The sequence below is a fragment of the Scyliorhinus canicula genome, chromosome 5 (genome assembly GCF_902713615.1).
Source record: "Scyliorhinus canicula chromosome 5, sScyCan1.1, whole genome shotgun sequence".
In the NCBI taxonomy this organism is placed as follows: domain Eukaryota; kingdom Metazoa; phylum Chordata; class Chondrichthyes; order Carcharhiniformes; family Scyliorhinidae; genus Scyliorhinus; species Scyliorhinus canicula.
Genome location: NC_052150.1, coordinates 18,929,373 through 18,953,088, shown reverse-complemented (window position 1 = coordinate 18,953,088; position 23,716 = coordinate 18,929,373). Strand labels below are relative to the sequence as shown.

General features: G+C 44.1%; 1 protein-coding gene across 2 annotated transcripts in view; it reads right to left on the bottom strand.

Annotated features, from left to right (window-relative positions):
- Nucleotides 1-23,716, bottom strand: part of LOC119965827 (regulation of nuclear pre-mRNA domain-containing protein 1B-like) — a 79,010-nt gene that overhangs the window by 44,784 nt on the left and 10,510 nt on the right. The window contains exons 2-7 of one of the 2 annotated variants that reach the window (XM_038796713.1): nucleotides 21,967-22,096; nucleotides 16,161-16,267; nucleotides 15,956-16,053; nucleotides 9,224-9,350; nucleotides 8,931-9,106; nucleotides 8,636-8,785 (exon numbers count right to left, since the gene is read on the bottom strand). In XM_038796713.1, coding sequence (XP_038652641.1) covers nucleotides 8,675-8,785; nucleotides 8,931-9,106; nucleotides 9,224-9,350; nucleotides 15,956-16,053; nucleotides 16,161-16,267; nucleotides 21,967-22,096 — 749 coding nt within the window. In that variant the 3' untranslated portion in view covers nucleotides 8,636-8,674. Of the gene's footprint in view, nucleotides 1-8,635; nucleotides 8,786-8,930; nucleotides 9,107-9,223; nucleotides 9,351-15,955; nucleotides 16,054-16,160; nucleotides 16,268-21,966; nucleotides 22,097-23,716 lie in introns of those variants that run through there. The other variant, XM_038796712.1, reaches the window with a different exon arrangement.

Below are 23,716 nucleotides of genomic sequence, written 5' to 3'. Positions count from 1 at the left end.
CGGGTCTGCTCCGTCATTCAATCATGGCTAATATTTTTCTTATCCCCATTCTCCTGCCTTCTCCCCATAACCACTGATCCCCTTATTAATCAAGAACCTATCTATCTCTGTCTTAAAGACACTCAGTGATTTGGCCTCCACAGCCTTCTGTGGCAAAGTGTTCCACAGATTCACCACCCTCTGGCTGAAGAAATTTCTCCTCATCTCTGTTTTAAACGATCACCCCTTTAGTCTGAGATTGTGTCCCCTGATTCTAGTTTTTTGTACAAGTGGAAACATCCTCTCCACGTCCACTCTATCCAGGCCTCGCAGATTCCTGTAAGTTTCAATAAGATCCCCCTCATCCTTCTAAACTCCAACGAGTACAGACTCAGAGTCCTCAACCATTCCTCATAAGAGTTCTTCATTCCAGGGATCATTCTTATGAACCTCCTCTGGACCCTTTCCAAGGCCAGCACATCCTTCCTTAGATATGGGGCCAAAACTGTACACAATACTCCAAATGGGGTCTGACCAGAGCCTTATACAGCCTCAGAAGTACATCCCTGGTCTTGTATTCTAGTCCTCTTGACATGAATGCTAACATTGCATTTGCCTTCCTTACTGCCAACTGAACCTGTACGTTAACCTTAAGAGAATCGTGAACAAGGACTCCCATGTCCTTTTGCGCTTCTGATTTCCTAAGCATTTCCCCATTTAGAAAATAGTCTATGCCTAAATTCCTCCTTCCAAAGTGCATAACCTCAGACTTCTCCACATTGTATTTCATCTGCCACTTCATTGCCCACTCTCCTAGCTTGTCCAAATCCTTCTGCAGCCCCCTTGCTTCTGCATACTACCTGTCCCTCTATCATCTGCAAACTTAGTAACTGTGCCTTCAGTTCCTTCTTCCAGATCATTAATGTATATTGTGAAAAGTTGTGGTCCCAGCACAGACCCCTGAAGCACACCACTAGTCACTGGCTGCCATCCTGAAAAAGACCCCTTTATCCCCACTCTCGGCCTTCTGCCAGTCAGCCAATCCTCTATCCATGCCAGGATCTTACCCTTAACACCATGGGCTCTTTTGCGGCACCTTGTCAAAGACCTTCTGGAAATCTAAATAAATTACGTCCGCTGGTTCTCCTTTGTCTAGCTTCCTTGTTACCTCCTCACATAAAACAGATGTCAGCACGACCTCCCTTTGACAAAGCCGTACTGACTCAGTCCTATTTTACCATGCACTTCGAAGTATTCGACAATCGCATCTTTAATAACGGACTCTAAAATCTTTCCAATGACCAAAGTCAGGCTAATCGGACTATAATTTCCCATCCTCTGCCTCCCTCGCTTCTTAATGGGATATAATTTGGTTAAGTGAGTGGGCAAAAAATTTGGCAGATGTGCGAAAATGTGAATTTGTCCAATTTGATAGGAAGATTGGAAAAGTAGCACATTGTTTAATGGGGAGAATGCACAATTATGTATGACAGTGGAAGTAGGATGCTCTGCTACATGAATCACAAAATGTCAGTATGCAGGTACAGCAAGTGATTCGGAAGACAAAAGGAATGTTGGCGTTGATTGTGAAGGGAGTGAAATATAAAAGTAGGGGTGTTTTCCCACAGTTTTACAGGGCATTGGTGAGACCACATCTGGAGTAGTGTGTACAATTCTCATCTCATTTAAGAAATGACATAATTGCATTAAAAGCAGTTCACTCAACTGATGCCTGGGATAAGGGGGGTTAGCTTATGGGGAAAGGTTGTGCCGCTAGCCATCGAAGAATGGCAGGTGATCTTATTGAAACACGAGATCCTGAGGGGACTTGAAAGGGCGGAGGCAGAGAGGAAGTTTCCTCTTGTGGGAGACACTAGAATCTTTTTCACAGAGCGTCGGGAATCCCTGGAATTCTCTTGCAGGGCGGAGAAGAAGCAGGGTCATTGAACATTTTAAGGCTAAGCTAGATGGATTCTTGACTAACAAGTGAGTGAAAGGGTTTATAGGGTAGGCAGGAAAGTAGAGGAGGCCGCAATCTGATCAGCCATAGGGCAGCGGTTGGGGGGCGGCAACCACCTAGTAGTGGTTTTGTTGCTGGACTAGTAACCCAGAGACCCAGGGTAGTGATTTGGGGACCCGGGTCCGAATCCCACCTTGTCAGGTAGTGAAATTTAAACTCAACAAAGTATCTGGAATTAAATAAAAGTCTAATGTTGGCCATGAAACCATTGTTCATGGTCATAAAAACTCATCTGGTTCACTAATGTCCTTTAGAGAAGGAATCTGCCATCATGCAACTCCAGGCCCACAGCAATGTGAATCTTAAATGTGGCTCTTAAATGCCCTCTGAAATGGCCGAGCAAGCCACTCTGTTGTATTCAACCGCTACAAAAACATGAAAAAGGAGTGAAACCAGATAGAGCACCCTGCATCAATCCAGGCATCGCGAAACGGCAAACCCAGCCCTGTTGACACCGCAAAGCCCTCCTTGCTAACATCTGGGGGCTTGTGCCAAAGTTGAGAGAGCTGTCACACAGACTAGTCAAGCAATACTCATACTCACAGAATCATACCTACAGACAATGTCCCAGTCACCACTATCACCATTCTTGGGTATGTCCTGTCTCACCGGCAGGACAGACCCAGCAGAGGTGGCGGCACGGTGATATACAGTCGGGAGGGAGTTGCCCTGGGAGTGCTCAACATTGACTCTGGACCCTATGAAGTCTCATGGCTTCAGGTTAAACATGGGCAAGGAAACTTATTAATTACCACGTACCGTCCACCCTCAGCTGATAAATCAGTACTCCTCTATGTTGAACACCACATGGAGGAAGCACTGAGGGTGGCAAGGGCGCAGAATATACTCTGGGTGCGGGACCTCAATGTCCATCACCAAGAGTGGCCGAGTGGCTCTATAGTACCACCAGACCGATCTGGCCAAGTCCTAAAGAACATAGCCGCTAGACTGGGACTGTAACAGATACTGAGGGACCCAACAAGAGGGAAAAAAACATACTTGACCTCACCCTCACTAATCTGCCTGCTGCGGATGTACCTGTCCATGACAGTATCGGTAGGAGTGACCATCGCACAGTCCATGTGGAGACAAAGTCCCATCTTCACATTGAGGATACCCTTCCATCATGGTGTGTGGCACTACAACAGTGCTAAACCTCCGAACAGATCTAGCAACTCAAGATTAGGCATCCATGAGGCACTGTGGGCCATCCGCAGCAGCAGAATTGTATTCAACCACAATCTGTTACCACATGGCCCGGCGTATCCCCCACTCTACCACTACCACCAAGCTAGGGGATCAACCCTGGTTCAATGAAGAGTGCAGGAGAACATATCAGAAGCATCAATAGGCATACCTAAAAGTGAGATGTCAACCTGGTGAAGCTACAACACAGGACTACTTGTGTGCCAAACAGCATAAGCAGCAAATAATAGACACAGCTAAGAGATTCCACAACTAACTTACCAGATCTAAGCTCTGCAGTCCTGCCACATCTAGCTGTGAATGGTGATGGACAATCAAGCAACTCACTGGAGGAGGCTCCATAAATATTCCCATCCTCAATGATGGAGGAGCCCAGCACATATGTACAAAAGACAAGGCTGAAGCATTCGCAACAATCCTCAGCCAGAAGTGCCGTGTGGGCGATACATCTCGGTCTCCTCTGGAGATCTCCAACATCACAGATGTCAGTCTTCAGCCAATACGATTCACTCCACGTGATATCAAAAAATCGTTGAGGGCACTGGAGCCTGCAAGGGCTATGAGCCCCGACAATATCCCGGTAATAGTACTGAAGATGTGTTTCAGACCTTGGGGCGCCCCCTACTCAAGCTGTACATCTACAACAGTGGCATCTAGCCAGCAATGTGGAAAATTGCCCAGGTGTGTTCTGTACACAATTAACAGGACAAATCTAACCCAGCTAATTTCCGCCCTATCAGTCTCATCTCCTTCATCAGCAAAGTGACAGAAGAAGTCGTCAACAGTGCTAGCAATTGGCACTTACTCAACAAAACCTGCTCACGAAGGCTCAGTTTGGGTTCCGCCAGGGTCACTCAGCTCCTGACTTCATTACAGCCTTGGTTCAAACATTGATAAAAAAGCTAAATGCCAGAGGTGAAGTGAGAGTAACTGCCCTTGACATCAAGGCAGCATTTGACAGAGGATGGCATCAAGGAGCCCTAGCTAAATTGGAGTCAATGGGAATCAGGGGGGAAACTCTCATCTGGTTGCAGTCATACCAGGTATAAAAGCATCAATTACCTCCCTTCCATCATAAGGTCAAAAGTGGGGATGTTTGCACAATGTTCAGCACCATTCGCATTTCCTCAGATACTGAAGCAGTCCCTGTCCAATTGCAGCAAGACCTGGACAATATCCAGGCTTAGGCTGTCAAGTGGCAAGCTACATTTACGCCACACAAGTATCAGGCAATGACCATCTCCTACAAGAGAGGATCTAACGATTTCCCCATGACATTCAATGGCATTACCATTACTGAATCCCCCACAACCAACATCCTGGGGGCTACCATTGATCAGATAGAGTTGGGGGGGGGGGGGGGGGGGGGGGGAGAGAAGAGTGGGCCGAAGTAGGGTGCTCGGTCAGAGGGTCGATGCAGACTCGATGGCCTCTTTGTGCACTGTAGGAATTCCATGGTTCTAAGAAACTGAAGTGGACTAGCCATATTAATACTGTGGCTACCAGAGCAGGTCAAAGGCTAGGAATCCTACGGCGAGTAACTTATCTCCTGACCCCCCAAAGCCTCTCCAGCATCTACAAGGCAGATGTCAGGAGTGCAATGGAATACTCCCCACTAGCCTGGATGTGTGCAGCTCCAACAACACTCGAGAAGCTCAACACCATCCAGGACAAAGCAGCCCTGTTTGATTATTACCCCTTCCACAAACATTCAATCCCTCCACCACTGGCGAACAGTGGCAGCTGTGTACACCATCTACCGTGTGCACCGCAGGAACTCACAATGTTCCTTAGACAGCACCTTCCAAACCCACAATCCAGAAGAACATGGGCACCAGATACCTGGGAATCCCACCACCTGGAGGTTCCCCTCCAAGTCACTCACAACCCCGACATGGAAATATATCGCTGTTCCTTCACTGTCACTGGGTCAAAATCCTGGAACTTTGTCCCCAACAGCAGAGTAGGTGTACCTACACCTCAGGGACTGCAGTGGTTCAAGAAGGCAGCTCACCACCACCTTCTGGAGGGCAACTAGGGATGGGTGATAAATGCTGGCCTAACCACATCCCATAAATGAATTTTTTTAAAAACTGGTGACATCCCCACTGACCCGATCTCCGGGAAATCGAGGAAATTAAGTCACTAACTGGTAGCAGGAACCCAGCCACTCGGGTTTCCCGATTTGCAATGGACATTTAGTTGTTGGACTTCCCCCAGTAGGGCAGAAAACACGCTCGAGTGCTGTCAGCTGGAGGGTGTCAGCTCCGCATTACCAGCAGTCCACAGGGAGTGGTTGCTGTAACTGATTATACACATGAGCCTTTATTAGGGCTAGATCTAGAAGATAGGGAAATGATGGCAAGCAGGGGTTAGCAGGGAGGGGAGTCACCAGTGAATGGGGTCAGGAGATGGGGAAAGAAGAGGGTTCAGGGGAAGGGGGATGTATCTCTGTCGGAGACGTCCCTTCCCGATGCTCGGAATATCAGTAGCGGCGATGGAATGAGGCCCTTAAGCGTGCATTAAATGTTCACTTAAAAGATCTCTACTGACGTTAAAGCAGGAAGGCTGCCCACAAAGCTGGGAGACAGTGACGTTGTCTTAATGTCACCAGACAAGTAATCCAGAAGACAAGCTGGGGTTTGGGTACATGGGTTCAAATCCCCTCGCTGCAGGTGGTGGAACTTAAATTCCATTAATAAATCTGGATTTGAAAGCTAACCCCAGTAATGGTAAAGCTATTAATTGTTGCAAAACTCATCTGGTTCAAAAGGTTCCCTAATCTGCTTTCGGGGAGTAAATCTGCTGTTCATACCCGGTCTGGCCTATATATGACCCCACGGCAATGTGGTTAACGCTTAACTGCCCTCTGAAATGGCTGGCCACTCGGTTCAAGGGTAATTAGGGTTGACAAACAAGTGCTGGCTTTGCCAGCGATGCCCACATCCACAAAAGAAAATAAAGCTTTTCTGCCCCAGACTTAGGTTGGGTCTCACCCCCACAACCCAAAGATGTGCATGGTAAGTGGATTGGCCATGCTAAATTGTCCCTTAATTGGAAAAAGAAATGAATTGGGTACATTCAATTTTACGCACCTCTCACCCAATCATGTGCCCCCGCCTTGGGCCGGGGGGGGGGGGGGGGGGGGGGGGGGGCAATTAAGTTTCTCGCTGACTGGAGAATCCAGAACAGAAGGAATTGACTCAGAATGAGGGTTGACCTTTACACCCAGAAGAAAATTCGCTGCTCAGAGGGCTTTGAGTGTTAATTCAAAGCGGAGATTTATAGTCTTTTTGGGTTCAAAGGCCATCAAGGGATAGATATGTGGATTAGGCGGCAAGTGGAGTTGAAATTGAGGATCAACCATGAATGTGTCAAATGATGAAGCAGGCTCATGGGGCCAAATGGCCTTCTCTTACTCCTATTTCTTATGTACATTTTTAAAATACATTTAGACATTAAAAATACATTTAGAGTACCCAATTTTTTTTCCAATTAAGGGGCAATTTAGTGTGGCCAGCTGTTTGAAGGTGGGTGGGATGATGAGATTGTTGGCGAGGGGATTGCCGTGTTATCCGTTGTTATTATTAATTATTTGTTGCTGTAAATATGAAAAAAATGTGAAAAGGGAGAATAAATATCTATTTAAAAACATTAGTGTGGCCAATCCACCGACCCGGCACATCTTTGGGTTGCGAGGGTGAGACCCACGCGGACACTGGGTGAATGCGAGGTTGAAACTAGCTTTACTTGAGTTACGTGGGATTGTTCATGAAATGGACCGTCGAGGATTGCCTGAACAATTACACTGAATTCCAAAGCCAAAACGTTAGTGGGAAATCTATCATCACATCAATTTCAGTGCTCAGCATAGCTTTGGCAGCTGCTATAATAATGCATTTGGGGTTTTTTTTTTAAAAAAGGAAAAACACATTTGTTGCAACAGATAAATGTGCTCAGAAACTCAGAACCCGAAGAGTTGTCCGTCAAACATCTGTGCTTCAGCCAGATCAGCTCAATCATATCAATGATAACATCTAGACAATTACTCAGGCTTGTTCCGAGCGAACAGAAAGCAGTCAAACGTCACTACACAGCCATCTTTCAGTTAGTATTCAGTTACAGCACTATGAAAGCTATAGTTTTGCTGGACACAAGGGGGCAGTGTAACAGAACTTCTGAAAAGTAAAATTCAACTGAGATTTACAATTCCCTCCAATTAGTTTCCTTCCTCTAGTCATCGATCCATTTGTTGGAATATCCACAGTTAGTAGACATCCTCTTCTGCCTCACCAAACGGCCATAATTCACCCGAGTCTGGATGGTGGGTGACGACAGGCTAACTGACTGCAGAAAATGTCACAGCTGATCTCAAAACTTGTCCTCACCCAGTGCCCTGGGGCGAGAGAGATGCTGGATGGCAAATCCAGAGCATGCACGTTGGTCGATTCTAGCCTGCCTAACCCAGAGGCACCACGTCGGGCTGTAGCACCCTAACCACTGCCTCAGCTGGCACCAGCCAATTCGGAACTGAATAGGATTTTGTTAGGCCAGGTATATCGGATATGGGACCAATCCTGGTGAAGGGAGTCAGGATACAGATCATCCAGGAACCAATTGAATTTGCAGAACAGGCTTGAGGGACTGAATGATCTATTCCTCTCCTTGTGCACAGAGCAATTTTTTTCCCTGTTCTTGTAACGCACTTCTTAAATTAGCAATTATTTTCAGGGCTTTTTTTAAGAACAGATTCAACTGTGTTGCAATTTTTTTTTGGAGGTGGGGACGGAGAGCTGTGACTATCTGAATCCAGCTCAGACTTTTGTGGCTGAAATAAATAGTACATTTTCAGTACGGAACAAGCCTTGATAGGATATGTTTAAAGACCAGCCTGTCTTTGCTAGTTGTAAATGAACAGGACAAGATGGTCTGAGCTGGATTCAGATAGTCGCAGTCCCCCCCACCCCCAAAAATTGCAACACAATTCAATCTGTTTTTAAAAAAGCCCTGAAAACAATTGCTAATTTAAGAAGTGGGTTACAAGAACTGGGAAAAAAATTGCTCTGTGCACAAGGAGAGGAATAGATCATTCAGTCCCTCAAGCCTGTTCTGAAAATTCAATTGGTTCCTGGATGATCTGTATCCTGACTCCCTTCACCAGGATTGGTCCCATATCCGGTCATATACCTGGCCCAACAAAATCCTATTAAGCAGCTTTTTAAATTTTCAGTTGATTAAATCAGCCTTATTGGAGAATAATCATTAGACTTTGAGGAAAGCAAGGCTGCAAAGCCAGCTGAAGGTTAGATTTGATACTTTTTTAAATGTTTAGTCTGTGTGGAAAAGAAAATGTTCCACTGCCTCTTTATATAATGCACAATTCTTGAAAGGGGCCTTGAAACGGCAAAATCAATTTTCCTTTGGCTCCACAGTTGATTATTAATGGGATCTGTATCTGAGCTATCCTGTTCAAATGAGAACACAACACAAATTGTTTCTTAGTGGTTTGTTTATTTCTTTAATTGGAAGACTGTCAAGTGATTGAAGACCAGCAATGTGTGGCATATCCAGGCCCACCATCTGTAACAGAAGCTATGGATAGTTAATAAAATCAACTGCGGAGTGGAAAACAAACAGTAATATTTAGGTACTTACCCCAGCATCCTAAAAACATGGAGTGCTTTAAAACAAAAAAAAAGGTAACAAGTGAAAAGAAATTACGCACTTCCAGTTTGCGTTCCTTCTCTGCTAGGATTTCGTTTTGACTACGAATGTAATCAGCCAGCATACGCGCCAACTGCTTGCGATCTTCCAGTTCCGCAGCCAGTCTGCCATTGTAGTCTGCCAAGAGCATGCAGGCCTCATCCACAGTCTTTGAAAGTCTGTCTGCGGACTCTTTGTCTAAAGTGAAACCATAAACCACATAACATCACATTCACGAGAGATATGCAAGTTCGCTTCATTTGAAAACTTCAAAGCACAAGAAATTTTGTTTGCTATGTAAAAAGCATCGCTTACCTGCTATTTTGTCTAATAAAGAAACATCTTGAACCTCTGGTGGCAATGATGCAATCTTCTGTCGAACAGCTGCATCGCCAGATGCTGCATTTTCCAGCTCTTGCAATGACTTAATTAGATCCTCAGTCTGACACACAAAACAAAAATGATGAGATGCAGAATGGTCTTGCCTGGATCTCATACTGCCATTGCAAGTGTACAGCTTTGATAAATATAGTGGTACAACTGCTTAAATAAATGCAATGAGGTGCTGATGGGGTGGAGTACCTGTAGGAAACTGAATGCATTGGCTTCCTATGGTCAACTAGCCATACAAAGAAAAAACATTTTCTTATTGCAAGTGTAAACAGTGATACAAGGAGTACCATAAACTTGTCTACTGGCCGATTTCAGAGGCTGAATGGATGTGACAGCTGGACAAGTGACTAATATCAGCCAGTACTCACTATGTCAGTACAGCAATTACTCAAGAGAAAATTGCTCAGTAGAAAAAACAAACTATTTGACATCTTGGAACTTAAGTCAGCATGATTCGCAAGTGGATTTTTTTCTATCATCTATGTAATTTATACCTACACCACATTATGGGATTTGCTTAACTTGAACATTTGTAGTTTTACATTAAAGCTATGTAGTTTGGCAGAAAATAATATATATTAGCCAAATTGTGAACCTTAAAACTCTATGTATTTTGACATGCCAGATTAGGACTGCTATAACACGAGGGGCAGACTAGAAATGAGCAACAATAAGACATAAACAACTAATCCAACCCAACATCAACCGTAAGTCACTGCAAATTAACTTCCATGTTGCATTACCACATGCAGTATAAAGTGTATTGCAGACTGTCTTCGCATTAATGTGCTATGATCCATTTGTTTAGCAAGAAACACTTTTGATTAAGCAGTTAACATCCATCAAAATAGGACATCAAACACAGTTCAACTGGGTTAAGAACAAAGTTTTCATTACAGAGCAACATTATTTGTACCAATTTAAAATTGAAAATTAAAAATAGACACTAACTGTAACATACATTACTTATTTTCTCTCGGAGCTGGGGGAGGAGACACCAACAATATTCATTTTGAGGATAGCAAAAAGAGTAAGCATTTTGTACAGCTCTCAAAGACAGGGTAGAGGTATAGAAAATACCTGCTATGAAGAGAATATATGTTTGATAGTATATGCAAAATAATACCTCGAGCGCAGGCATTATACGGGTGATGGCTGTAAATCGCTGCGTTTTTACATTTAACATCAGTGTAGTCTGACATCATTTAAATCTAAGATTTGATTATGGCTAGAGAATGTTTTCGAAGCGGGTCCAATGGTTTTGCTCAGTTTACATCACCCACCATAAACAAAGCAGAACGCAACTGCCCTGCTTCTCCATTACATAATTACAGCTCAACAAAAGGACAGTATCAAATAGGCATTTTCGGTCAAGAAATAGTTTACAGTACATTACTGGGAAATTCTGCGGCTGGGGCCAGTACATATTTTTAGATTTACTGTTCAGTGTACATTTTAAGACGCCTGCTAAATATTAAGGTTTGGCTCGTGAGAAAACTATTGAAAGAATTCTCAAATTTATTAATTAGCAAAGTAAAAAAAAATTGAATCAAGAATCCCAGACAAATACAGGGGTAAAATCAATTCAAAGCCATTTCCTATATAGATTTTCTGTCAGGGATTGCGTAACCCTATGCCAAGCCTAATACTAACACTATTTTGTTTTAAGTTGACTTAGCCACATGAACAGATAAATTGTCAACATTGCATACCCTTTACTTTGAGTACATTTGTCTCCAAGGAAGATAAATGTAAAGGAAGCTCTGGTTGAATATAATAGTTAACAAAATTCAGAAATATTTGGCCCAAATAAAAAGCTCTTGATGTTTGTTGAAATTCATAAATTGAGGTTTAAAATACAGACCATTGCAGACTCCTCGGACCACCTTTAGCATCAAGAATATTAACTTGATGGAAGTTGATACTGTAGAAGAGTTTATTTTTGTGATAGATCTATTCACGCTGTTTCATGGGGACCATATTCTCGCCATGAATCATATGGATCTGTATGCAGCAGAGCATGTAGCACAATAGTTATTCCTTGATTATGTACATGCCCAACACAAGATCTTTGTGTGAATATAACCAATTCTACAATATTCATTCAGGTGAAGTCCCACTAAGTAAAACCCGATGGCCCAATTCAGCTTTTCTTCCCTTTCTGTTGGTATAGGTTCCCTAGTCTTATCAGGAGTTCGGATACCAGCAATAGTCAGCTGCGGAGGTCACTAATGGCAAGTCCAATCCTGCACCTCCACTTTGTCAACCATGGACACCTTCCAAACAAACATCACTGTGCAGACTCAATGGGCCAAATGGCCTCTTTCTGCACTGTAAATTCTATGATTCTATGAATATTATGACTTTTTAAAAATATCAAAAGTCAACGAAGGTAAAGAAATCAGTCTCAGCTGGAGAAATATATATCATTCACAAATTCAAGCTATTCAGCTATGCAGAGAACTGAAATTTTCAAAGCAAATGTCAACAATTAGTTTGGAAACAGACCAACTCATTTCACTCCAAAAGCTAGATAGCAGCATAGTCCTTGGGGATTTCCATCAGTGAGACATGCCTGCTTCAGTTCCTCATTCACAAAATGGGAGATATTCTTGGCTTCCGGCACTGGTTTCACATAATAATATGACAAATCAAGTCTTCAAGGGAAAGGAAATACATAAATGCATACATTTTTTGCTTGCCCAATAGGCCTGAGGATCTAGCTGTCATTCATTCTTTTCCTTTTGCCAAACTTCTCCACTTCCCTTCTCTCCTCAAAGCACATATTCCTTGCTATAGTCACAGAGCCACGCTGCGCCCGAGAAACAGCGTGCCACGGCCCAACAAAGCCAATAGAAACCATGGGGTCCCGCTCCTGGGATCTACCCGGCTTGCAATGCTACGCGAGATCTAACGTGATCTTGCAAGTTGTTACAATATGAATCCCGCCCATTGTGGGAGAGATCATTTTTTGGAAAATCTGTATATGAGAGCAAGACAGTTAGTCGCACTTTAACATGCAGTTTGCAAAGGCACCCAAGGTGTTGGGATCTATTCCCTTAGCCTCGGAAACCCTGGGTGAGCGCCATTCAGTACTGGTCTCCACAAACAGCGACTAGACAAAACGGCACTCGTGAGGGTCTCCGAGGGGATCGGAGGCCTCCAGGTACTTGCTCTCTGGGCAGGGTGGTACCCTAGCACTGTTTATGGGTGCCAGCCTGGTATTGGTGGTGATCGGGCCATGAGTGCCCTCCCTGGGTATTTGGGGCAGGGACTCCTCTTAAGTGAGTGGGGGTCAGGTCGATGACTCCAGAGTTCGATACATTTAAAAATGGTGTCCCGATCTCTTGCTACGCTGACAGTTCCTGCGAGCGGGGGTCCTCATTGCAGAAAACGGGGCTATATGCGACCTCGGCTGTGCGTTTCCCGCTGAGGCCCATTATCTAACCAGAGTGATGTTTGATAGCGTTGTGCTTCTCGGCGCTGCGAGCGGCAGGAGACACACGGCTAAACGCGCTCGCGATGAGACTTTGTTCCCATTTAGTCAAATTGCGGCCAGTCCTCTTGCATAGAAAAAGCCCATCAGCCTATCACGTCTGTATTGACTTCACCCGAGGAAGGAGCAGGGCTCCGAAAGCTATCGGGCGGAATTCTCCACTCCCACGTGGCGTGGGAGGGCCTCCCGACACTTTTCACGCCCCCAGCGATTCTCTTCCACCCCCCCCCCCCCCCCCCTCCCGGAGCTCGGAAAAATCGCCGCTCGCCATTTTTCACGGCGAACCCCCGAGCCCGATGGGCCGAGCGGCTGGCCCTTCATGCCCGTTTACGTCCACACCTGGTCGCTGCATTCGTGAAACGGGCGGCAGGTGCCTGCTTGCGGCATCTAGGGGCCCGATTGGCACGGGAGCACCACGACTGTGCTCGGGAGGGGACAGGCCCACGATCGGTGCCCATCGATCGTCGGGCCAGCGTCCAAAACGGACGCACTCTTTCCCCTCCGCCGCCCAGCAAGATCAAGCCGCCACGTCTTGCCGGGCGGCTGAGGAGAAAGACGGCCACCGCGCATGCGCCGTTCGCGCGTCTGCACGATGATGTCATCCGCGCTTGCGCGGGTTGGAACCGGCAACCCGCGCATGCACGGATGACCTCACAAATGCGCCGTTTTGCGCGTCATTTCCGGCGCGACGAGGTCGCGGCCGGGAAAGACGGAGGCCCGCTCCTAGCCCCCCGGGTGGGGGTGAATTAGGTGCGGGGAGTGGGCCCCGAGGCCGTCGTGCACCTCGGCCGATTTCACGACGGCCATCCCGATTTTTATCGGGAGTGGAGAATATCGCCCAGTGATTTGAAATAAACCTGTTGGACTTTAACCTGGTGCTGTAAGACTTCTTACTGTGCTCACCCCAGTCCAACGCTGGCATCTCCACATCATGACTTGATCAAAAACAATCACCCAAGTATTCTAATCCCATATTCCAGCACTTTGTCCATAGCCTTGTATGCAAGCGCATATCTAAATACTTAAATGTTGAGGATCTCTGCCTTCACTATCCTTTCAGGCAGTGGGTTCCAACCTCCCACCACCCTCTTGGTAAAAATGTTTTTCCTCACATCCCTCGAAACAAACCTCCTGCCCCATATCTTAAATCTATGTCCCGTGGTCCTTGCCCCTCAACCAAGGGGAAATGTTTCTTTCTGTCAACTCTATCTATGCCCCTCATAATGTCATTCATGTCACCCCGCAGTCACCACTGCTCCAAGGAAAACAACCGAAGTCGACCAATCTCCCTTCGTAGCTAAAGTTCCGCAGCCCAGGCAACATCCTGGTAAATCTTCTCTGCATCCTTTCCAGTGCTATCACACCCCTCCTATAATGTTGATTCCAGAACTGTGGCATAACCAACGTTTTATACCGTTCCAGCATAACCTCCCTGCTCTTATATTCTTAACCACTGTATCCACCTGCTCTGATTCCATAAGGGGCCGATGTACATGGACACCAAGATCCCTCTGATTCTCAGTGTTCCTTGGGTCCTGCTGTTTATCATGTATTCCCCTTGCCTTGTTTGTCCTGCCCAAGTGCATCACCTCACACTTATCTGGATTGAATTCCATTTGCCTCTGATCAGCCCGTCTATATCTTCCTGTAATCTAAGGCTATCCTCATCGCTTTTTACCACCCCACCAATTTTTGTATCGCCGCAAACTTTCTGATCAACCCTCCTACATTCATATCTAAATCATTTATATAAACACAAACAGCAAGGGCCCAACGCTGATCCCTGCGGGACCCCACTGGGCACAGGCTTCCAGACAGAAAAACACCCCACAACCAGCCAATTTTGGATCCAATTGGTCGAATTTCTTTGGATTCCATGGGCCTTTTACTTCACTATCAGTCTCCCATGTGGGACCTTAATAAAAGCCTTTCTGATGTCCAGGCAGACAACATCAAATGGATTTCCCTCATCTACATAACTCTTCATAAAATTCAATAAAGTTGGTCAGCCAGGACCTCCCCTGAACAAAACTATGCTGACCGTTCTCGATTATTAATTCTGTCTCTCAGAATTGCTTCCAATAGTTTCTCCACCACTGCGGTTAGACTGACTGGCCTGTAGGTTCCTGGTTTATCCCTTCCTCCCTTCTTGAATAATGTACCACATTGTTCTGGTACATTGTTAGGCACCAGTTGCTACCTAAAACTTCACTATTACTCTGGTGTGAGCCTCAATAATACTGTTCAACAGTGGGTATCAGAGCCAAGTCTGATCTTGCCTTTGCCCAGTTCACAAGTAAAGCATTGCAGGCTTCCTGCTCAACCAGGAACTGCTGGATATCGATAAGGAATGTGAACATTGGACGAAAATAATAAACATTTAATCCTTCCACAGGAAAACAAAGGTGAATTATGCAGCCTGGCAGGGGTGGAAGTGGCATAGTGGCCCTGTTACTGGACTAGCAATCCAGCAAACCAGGGGAACCCAGGTTCAAATCCCACTATGGCAGATGGTGAAATTTGAAATCAATAAAAATCTGGAATTAAAAGAAATGTCCTTTAGGGAAGGACATCTGATGTCCTTACCTGGCAGCAGACCCACAGCAATGTGGTTACCCTCTGAATGGCCTAGTAAGCCACTCAGTTCAAGGGCAATTAGGGATGGGCAACAAATGTTCCTGATAATTCCAACTGCAGCCAAGATAAATTCAATCCTCTTCATGCTTTTCAAGTATGCACAAGAAATACTTGACACAGCTATGGAGAAATGTAGCTGCCAATGAAAACCTCAGCTATAGGGGTTAAAGACCACTGGCGAGCAGCTCTATTAGATATTGGGCTAATGTCGCATTACAAATTGGGACACAGAATTTCCTAGTCATGACCTGCAACTTATTTTGTGACATACCGGCAATACAACATCACAATTGGCAAACCTCCCTTGCGTGGCACTGAAACACTGCACTATAGCGTGGCATCCTCAACAACATCCACTGCCTGCAGGATAACTACTGATGGATTAATTCAATCAGTTGCAGAGAGTGACTACAATCTTGCATTCTGACCTAAGTGTTCAGTTGAAATTTGTTATTGGATTTTTGGCAGGTTTACATCGCTGTATGCATTAGTCATTTTATTTTGTGTTGTCTTGGCATTACCTCTGGTGGTTGTTTAGGTGTATTGTTGGAAAGATATTCATCGTCATCTTCCTCCTGTATTTGTTCAAAGGTACGCTTCTTGGTCTTTTTTTCTGTTGCTTAACGGGCAGCAAAAGATAAATTAAAGATTTACTTTCTAAACTCAATAGATAAAAAGAGAAGTAATTGAGCCTTCCGCTGCCGAGGTCAATGTATTTATACTTACAAACAATTTGCTTAAGCTGATCGATGAAGTTGTTTTCATAAACCATCCTCTCTTGCCAAATAGCTAACACTCTTTCCAAGTGCTTCTTGCAATTCTCATCAGATTCACTGTCAAACAGGAAATCAATGCCTGATTAGAGTAAATTTCACCTCCAAGCCTGTACCCAATTCACCAGCATGTACTGTCAAGTAGTAACAAAATTGACCTGCAACATCGATTACACTGGGGAGGAGAAAATTAAGAAATCATACCTTTGTACCAACATAATGGATAAAGATGAAAAAGCCATTCAGTCCATTTGATCTCTTTCAGAATCCTACTGTTTTCCCATTACAGCCTTCTTAGTTCAGTCCATTACCCAGCCTCAACCAACCTTTCAGCTACTGACCACTATTCAATAAATACTAGCTGACATTTGTCCCTATCATGCACTTCACAGCTCCGTTTGCCTTGCTGCTCCCCAAAAATTGAAAGCCTTGTTTTTTTAAAAAATCTCCCTGTCCTTTTAAGCATCTGCTTTATCTCAAAAGGTTTTCTCTTTACATTTCTTTTCAACGCTGAAGGGTTCTATCACATCTAATTGTTTATCATAGCTCTTCCCTCAAATACACTTGGTTACTCTTCTCTGCATACCCTTGTAGTGTTAATCGTGCATCAAGGGCGGCACGGTAGCACAGTGGTTAGCACTGTTGCTTCACAGCGCCAGTGGCCCAGGTTCCATTCCTGGCTTGGGCCACTGTCTGTGCGGAGTCTGCATGTTCTTCCAGTGTCTGCATGGGTTTCCTCCGGGTGCTCCAGTTTCCTCCCACAAGTCCTGAAAGACGTGCTGTTAGGTAACTTGGGACATTTTGAATTCTCCACGTGTACCCGAACAGGGGCCGGAATGTGGCAACTAGGGGCTTTTCACGGTAATTTCATTGTAGTGTTAATGTAAACCTACTTGTGACGCTAATAAAGATTATTAGATCCCAAGGCAATATCTGAAGATGAGCAGGACAACTCCACCAGTGCTCCGACCAACATTTATATATTTTTTCTTTATTCTTTCATGGGATGTGGGCATCGCTGGCAAGGCCAACATTTGGTGCCCATCCCTAACTGCCCTTGAATTGAGTGGCTTGCCAGGCCATTTCAGAGGTCAGTTCAGAGTCAAACACATGGCTGTGGGCTGAATCACATGTAGATCAGACCAGGTAAGGATGACAAATTTTCTCCCCTAAAGGACATGAGTGAACATAATGGTTTTTTGCGACAATCGATGATAGCTTCACGGTCACCATTACTGAGGTTAGTTTTATATTCCTCAACTATCAAAGCTTTAAAATGAAATCTACAGATTAGATTATATTGCGCTGAACGCAGTTTGTGCTTAAAATTCTGCAATCTATTGCATCAGTTACACAGAAATTGGGGGAATCGTGCCATGGTCAAGACCATTCAAACTGAAACTCCAGGCCAACCTAGCAGAGTATTATTTTGAGAAATATGTATAGAGGTAAATGACATTTCGCAAAGCTCTCGTACACAGCTTTTATAGATGGGGCATTCATATTTCATAAAGATATTGCAGAATTCATGCACATCAAGAGAGAATGAGAGGTCACTTTTAATATACTACTGTATCACATTTTACAACAGTACAAGCCGCCATACATAATTTAGACTCTTACACAACCCATCTGCAGGATGCCCATGGGAATAATGTAGGTCAGGTGCTTGAACAGGTTGTTTGGCACTACTCTTACAGATGAGAATGGCGTGGTCCGGTTGGTTGGGATCAGCACCACTTCTTTCCAGTGGGTGGGCTCTCATATGGAGGCAGTACATTTTGTTAAATGAGTCTACAAGAACAGGCCCCAGAGCATTTGGTTTGTTTCCCAGTTCCAGATGACGATCAATCTCTTTGCACACTTCAAATCCAGATTTTTTAAATAAATGAAATTAACATTCTCAAAAAAACCACGGTGGGTTCTTTATATTATCAATCCAGGAAACTGGGAGAAGGCTGGAATGTCAATTCTGAGCTGCCCAGTAGTACCATTAGTTAAATTCATAACCAATGAGATGGAATTGCTTGACTCTTTTAAAGATGTTCAGAAGTGAGGTGGTTGGATGGTTACAAAATAGCAGTACGTAATCATCACACAGGGAAAACGGTGTTCTTTCTCAGTCCTTCGTTACTGGATTCATGCTAATACATGACATTAGAGGTGCCTTGATTGGTGCCTACAAGAAAGGGAATTGAATGCATCCTTCTCTGGTAGTCCCAGTTCAATGGAAATGTAGGGTGACGTTAATAATACATTCTGTGGATATGCAGTGTAATTTTGTTTTGTAATTGGCCGTCCCTTGCGGGAGAGGCAGGGGGGGGTGCTGTCGGTCAGTGGCAAGAGTTTAAAGAAGCCTTGATGACGGCCTTTATATTTCCAGGCCAGGATTGGCATAGCCTGGGAGGGGAACTTGCAGGCAATTGTTCTTCCAAATGACAGACGAGTAGCCTTGGCAAGTTGGAGTGCATCTTGTAGATGGTGCACATTGCTGCCATTGTGATGTTGCCAGTGGTGGAGAAAGTGAAAGTTTAGGGTCGTGGATGGGGTGTTGATTAAGTAGGCTCTTTGTCCAACCTGAGCACTTGTGAAGCTGCACTCATCCGGGCGTGCAGAATATCCCACCACACTCCGACTTGAGCTTTGTAGATGATGGAAAGGCTTTGGGTGGCTAGGAAATGAGTGAGTAGTGCAGAATTCCCAACCTTTAACTTGCTATTGTAGCCACAGCACTGTATTTATAAGTTCTGGAATCAAGCGGTTCAAAATATGCAGAGTAGAGTAGATTATTGGTGAGTAAGTGCCATCTTACAGCACTGTCAACAGCACCTTTAATGGTAACTGTTGGTTGATTTGTCCTGATTTTTATAAACAGATTTTCATGTTGTGAGGTAGATGTCAGTGTCGTAGCTGTACTGGAACAGCTGGGATACCTTCAGCACTACATCTGGGAAGTTGTCAGAACCCATTGTTTTTGACCTCATCAGTGTACTCAGCCACTTCCTGGTCACGTGGAGTGAACGGAATTGGGTGAAGATGGTTTTCTGTGAGCGTGGGGACCATAGGGGGTTAAAATGTCTCACCCATGTCACAATTCTGCCTGAAGATGGTCGCAAACAACTCAACCTCGTCTCCTTGCCGCCATTATCCCATCAGAAGAAATTTGTGACTCAACGCCGGTGAAGGCCTCTTCCACAGCAGGATAGGCCCAAGTCAGAGGTTAAGGTTCTTGTATTGTTCCTCAATAGGCAGCCCCATATAACAGAATCATAGAATGGTTACAGTACAAGAGGTCAGCCTGTCTGTATTTGTTTGGTCTGGCTGGACAAAACCCAGGGATGAATACATTCAGTCGCAATGTGAAGATCTTAGCCAATATTTTATAGTCAACATTGAGGAAAGGCATAGGTCTGCATGATGAGCATCAAGCTTTTTGTAACTCGCCAAGAAAGGAATTGAAGGAAAGGTCTGCGTTATTAGGCTCAGAGGGTTTCTCGGATTAGAGATGTTACTACCAGTTGTGCTCACTGGCTGAAATTGGACCATTTCTCCTGAAAGAGTGGAGCAGGGTGAAGTTGGATAGGAACTTCTCCATTTGTTGGGACTTGGCTTGCACTCAACAGTTAGAGCAACATGTAATCCCAACAGGCTCTGAGAGATTATCAGCTCACTTGATTTATCCACACATATATATTTCCCTGGCTTATTACCCAATGTGTAGCATTTGGAGTATAGGAGGTTTCCAACATCAAACGAGGAGTCATTTAGCAATCCTCTGACCTTTCACAGAGAGTACAGAGTCCAACTCCATTAAACTTTTGCTCCAGGTTTTTCTGGGTCTGTAGGGTATGAGCTATGCTGGTTTGCCACTGTACTGTGGGGAGCATGTGTGATCCCCAGTGCTCTGCAATGAATGAAGAGGTGTGAGATGATGGAGTGCGACACGAATGCTTGTTGGTTGGAAGAGTTGCTCTTCATCCTAGGATGACTAGTGGCCATATATCAAAGCGCGAGATACAGAATACATCAAATTGTTTCAAGAAACATGCCAACCTGCTGTATGCTTTGTGGCAGTTCAAATGAAAGGTAAATGCATAATCTGGAGCAGACTGGTAGATATCTATTGGGCCCGAATACAGAAGTACAGGATTCTGGAAATAGGAAATAAAAACAAAAAGCTGGAAATACTCAGGTCAGGGAGAATCTATGAGGAGAGAGAGTTCACATTTCAGGTTGATGACCGATCATCAGAACTGGAAAAGGCTAAGACATAACATATTTATGCAAGGACAGAGTCAGGGAAAGGAGAAATTAGAAAGTTAAAAAGGAAAGGTCTGTGATAGGGTGTAAGGCAGTGGCCAAATGACTAAAAGATCGTGGTGAAAGGCAAAAGGAGATGGTAAAGGGGCAAGTTAAGAAACAAAAGATGGTTCCAGAGCTGTAAATTGGAAATACAGAACCATGAGCTGCCATTTGAAAAGGTCAGAGATTATGGTCTGAAATTGTTGGAACTCAATGTTGAGTTCAAACGGCTGTAAAATGACTAAGTGAAAGATGAGATGCTGGTCCTCGAGCTTATGTTGAACTGAACTGCAACGATGCAGAGGCAGACAGAGGAGTCCAAGTCAGAATGGAATGGGAGAACTGAAATTCCAGAACTAGGGAATCTCAGGTCATGCTTGCTGATTGGATAACTGCTTTGCAGGACAGCTTTTCACAGTAACTTCATTGAAGCCTACTTGTGACAATAAGCGATTATTATTATTACTACCTCGTTTAACCTGCATTGAGTCTCCCCATATGTACAAAACCACACACCGATTTGCGATTACAGTGCTATAAATTGAAAGTGCAAGTGCTGTTTCACCTGGAAATAGTGTTTGGAACCATAGCTGGCAGGAAAGGGGAAGGATTTGCATCGCCGTGCTGGCACGGGAAGGAAAAGGATTGTTGAGCGCTTGAGAGATGGGTGAAAACATGGGGGAAAATGGTCCCTTTGGAATGCTAATCGTTTGGTGGTGATACCGTGTTGGAGGTGTTGTAAATGGCAGACAATGAGCGTGGAGGGTGGCAATGTGGAAGCTGAGGACCAGGAGTACCCCATTGGGAGGGTAAGGGGGTGAGAGTGGAAAACGTGGGAAACAGCTCTGGCTACTTGTCATGGACACATACACAACACACACAAAAAAGGTCGGCAAAGCAGAGTGTTAGCTGGCATAACATTTGTGCAAAATTTGAATAAATTAGAAACACTTTAGTAAATAAAGTGGGGGTTTACTGGTGATATTGCCTTTGAAACAGATCGCAACAGTCAGTATGAACCAAAAAACATATTTGACACACCTCTGCTGAAATACAGCTGATCATTTTAAATAATTTATCTTTGCTCAACTTCCCTCTTCCTGAAAAGTAACTCAAATTACCTATATTCAGGACAAGGGGAAAAAAATGTACTTGGCTTTCCTCATCCATTGGTCATAATGCAATTTTAAGTGTTTTCTACTGCCCAATTAAAGGGAAGCGAAGTAGATTCTCCAAATCTGATCCTTTACAAGGGACTGTGCCAGACATTTTCTCAAATAAAGAATACAATGGCAGCCTCCCTTTAATATAAGATAGTATTCCAGTTTTCTTTCAAATGGGATTTCAGAATAATTTCCATTAAAGTAACTTGGCTAATATCGGCATTTGCTTTCCTGGCGTGGACAGATTATTAATGGAATACTGGCTTGCCATGTTTGCATTGAACAGGACAGTACCTTGAAACATGTGAAAACGCATCCACTAAAACTGGAGCAAAGTCCTTGGTAAATTCTGGTCCCTTTTTCTTACTGTTCTGGATCACATCATTTGCCAGATAAAGGAAGGTCAGTTTTCTACTTGGTTTAGCTGTGGACAAAAATTGGAAAAGAAAAGTCAAGAGTTCTATTGCTATTTGATGGGTAATAGTGCCTATCTCTTTCTAGTGAGAAACTAAAATGAGTACATGCAACTCACAAACTGGAATAGTTGATAAAGACATACTTATGCATGGAGTGTTTTAATATTCCTGCACTCCAGCTAAGTGACATACAGAGCAATGGGGAACCCTTAAGATATTTTACTGATATGGCACTTTATGACCTCAGGATATCCCAGAGCACTGGTCAATTTAATACTTTTGAAGTATAGTCATTATTGTAATACCAGGGAATGCCACAACCAATTTCCACGCAGCAAGCTCCCAAAAACACCAATGAGATCAATGATCACAATCCTTTTTTGTGGTTCTGATTGCAGGATAATTGTTGGTGAAAACACAATAACTCCCCTGCTCTTCTTCAAAATATGGGACCTTTGAACAGCACTGAGAAGTTTGTCCAATTGAAAGTATTCATGTATTAGCTGCACTTAGCTAAAGATTAACAGCTCTGTTAAAGGACTTGTTTCTTAACTGTTACCAAACAAAAACGAAAATATGGGTGGCATAATGGATACAAATGTTGTCATCAGAATCTGCTGGAAACTCATTGAAGTAGCAGACTGAGCAGGAATAGCCCCCTGTAAAACTGGCCATACAATATCGGAATCCCACAATGTAAGCAACACACTGGCATGATCTGAAGCATGCTTCCATTAAATCTGAAAGAAATCTAGAATTGCTCAGAAATGTAAGCATCACCATTGTCTCTGCCCACTGGATCCTTTTTAAGCAACTTGTTGATTTAAAAATTCTCATCCTGGTTTTCAAATCGTTCCACAGCCCAACCCTTTCCCCATCTCTGCAATCACTTCCATCCCTCCAACCCTCAGACCTCAACTCCTTCAATTCTGGCCTTGAATATCCAGATTTTAGCATTGGTGACCACACCTCAGCTGTCAAAGCCCTGAACTCTCGAATTCCCTCCTTAAACCTCTCGTTCCACTTTATAAGGTGCTCCCTTAAAACCTACCTTTGCTCATATATCTCCTTACATTGCTCTGTGTCAAATTTTGTTTGACAACACTTGTGTGAAGCACTTTAGGTCAATTTAACTATACTAAGGGCACTATACAAATAAAAGTTGTTGATACAGTGCAGTGTTGTCCAATAAGAATTGCTGACTCGCCACACACATTGTGTGTGACACCATTTTAGCCAGATGACTAATTTTAGAAAAGACCTCCTATATGATATAGACAAACATACACAAACATTGACAATATCTACCATTCAGCATGAAATGTGGTACCATCTCAGCAAAGTTTGGAATTCGGGCATAAATATATTAGGCAAAGCACTGGAGAGCAGCTTCTATATTTTTGTTCTGCATTTGCAAGTGATACTTTGACTTGATCAGAGCAATTGCGTAAAATTTTGGCACGTTTGCTCCCCATCTACAACATGCTGGATACAGTTGGCACATGTGCTCTCCCAACTACAACATGCTGAATACAGTTGATATGCCTGCTTTCCAACTCCAACATACTGGATACAGTTGGCACATGTGCTCTCCCAACTACAACATGCTGGATACAGTTGGCACATGT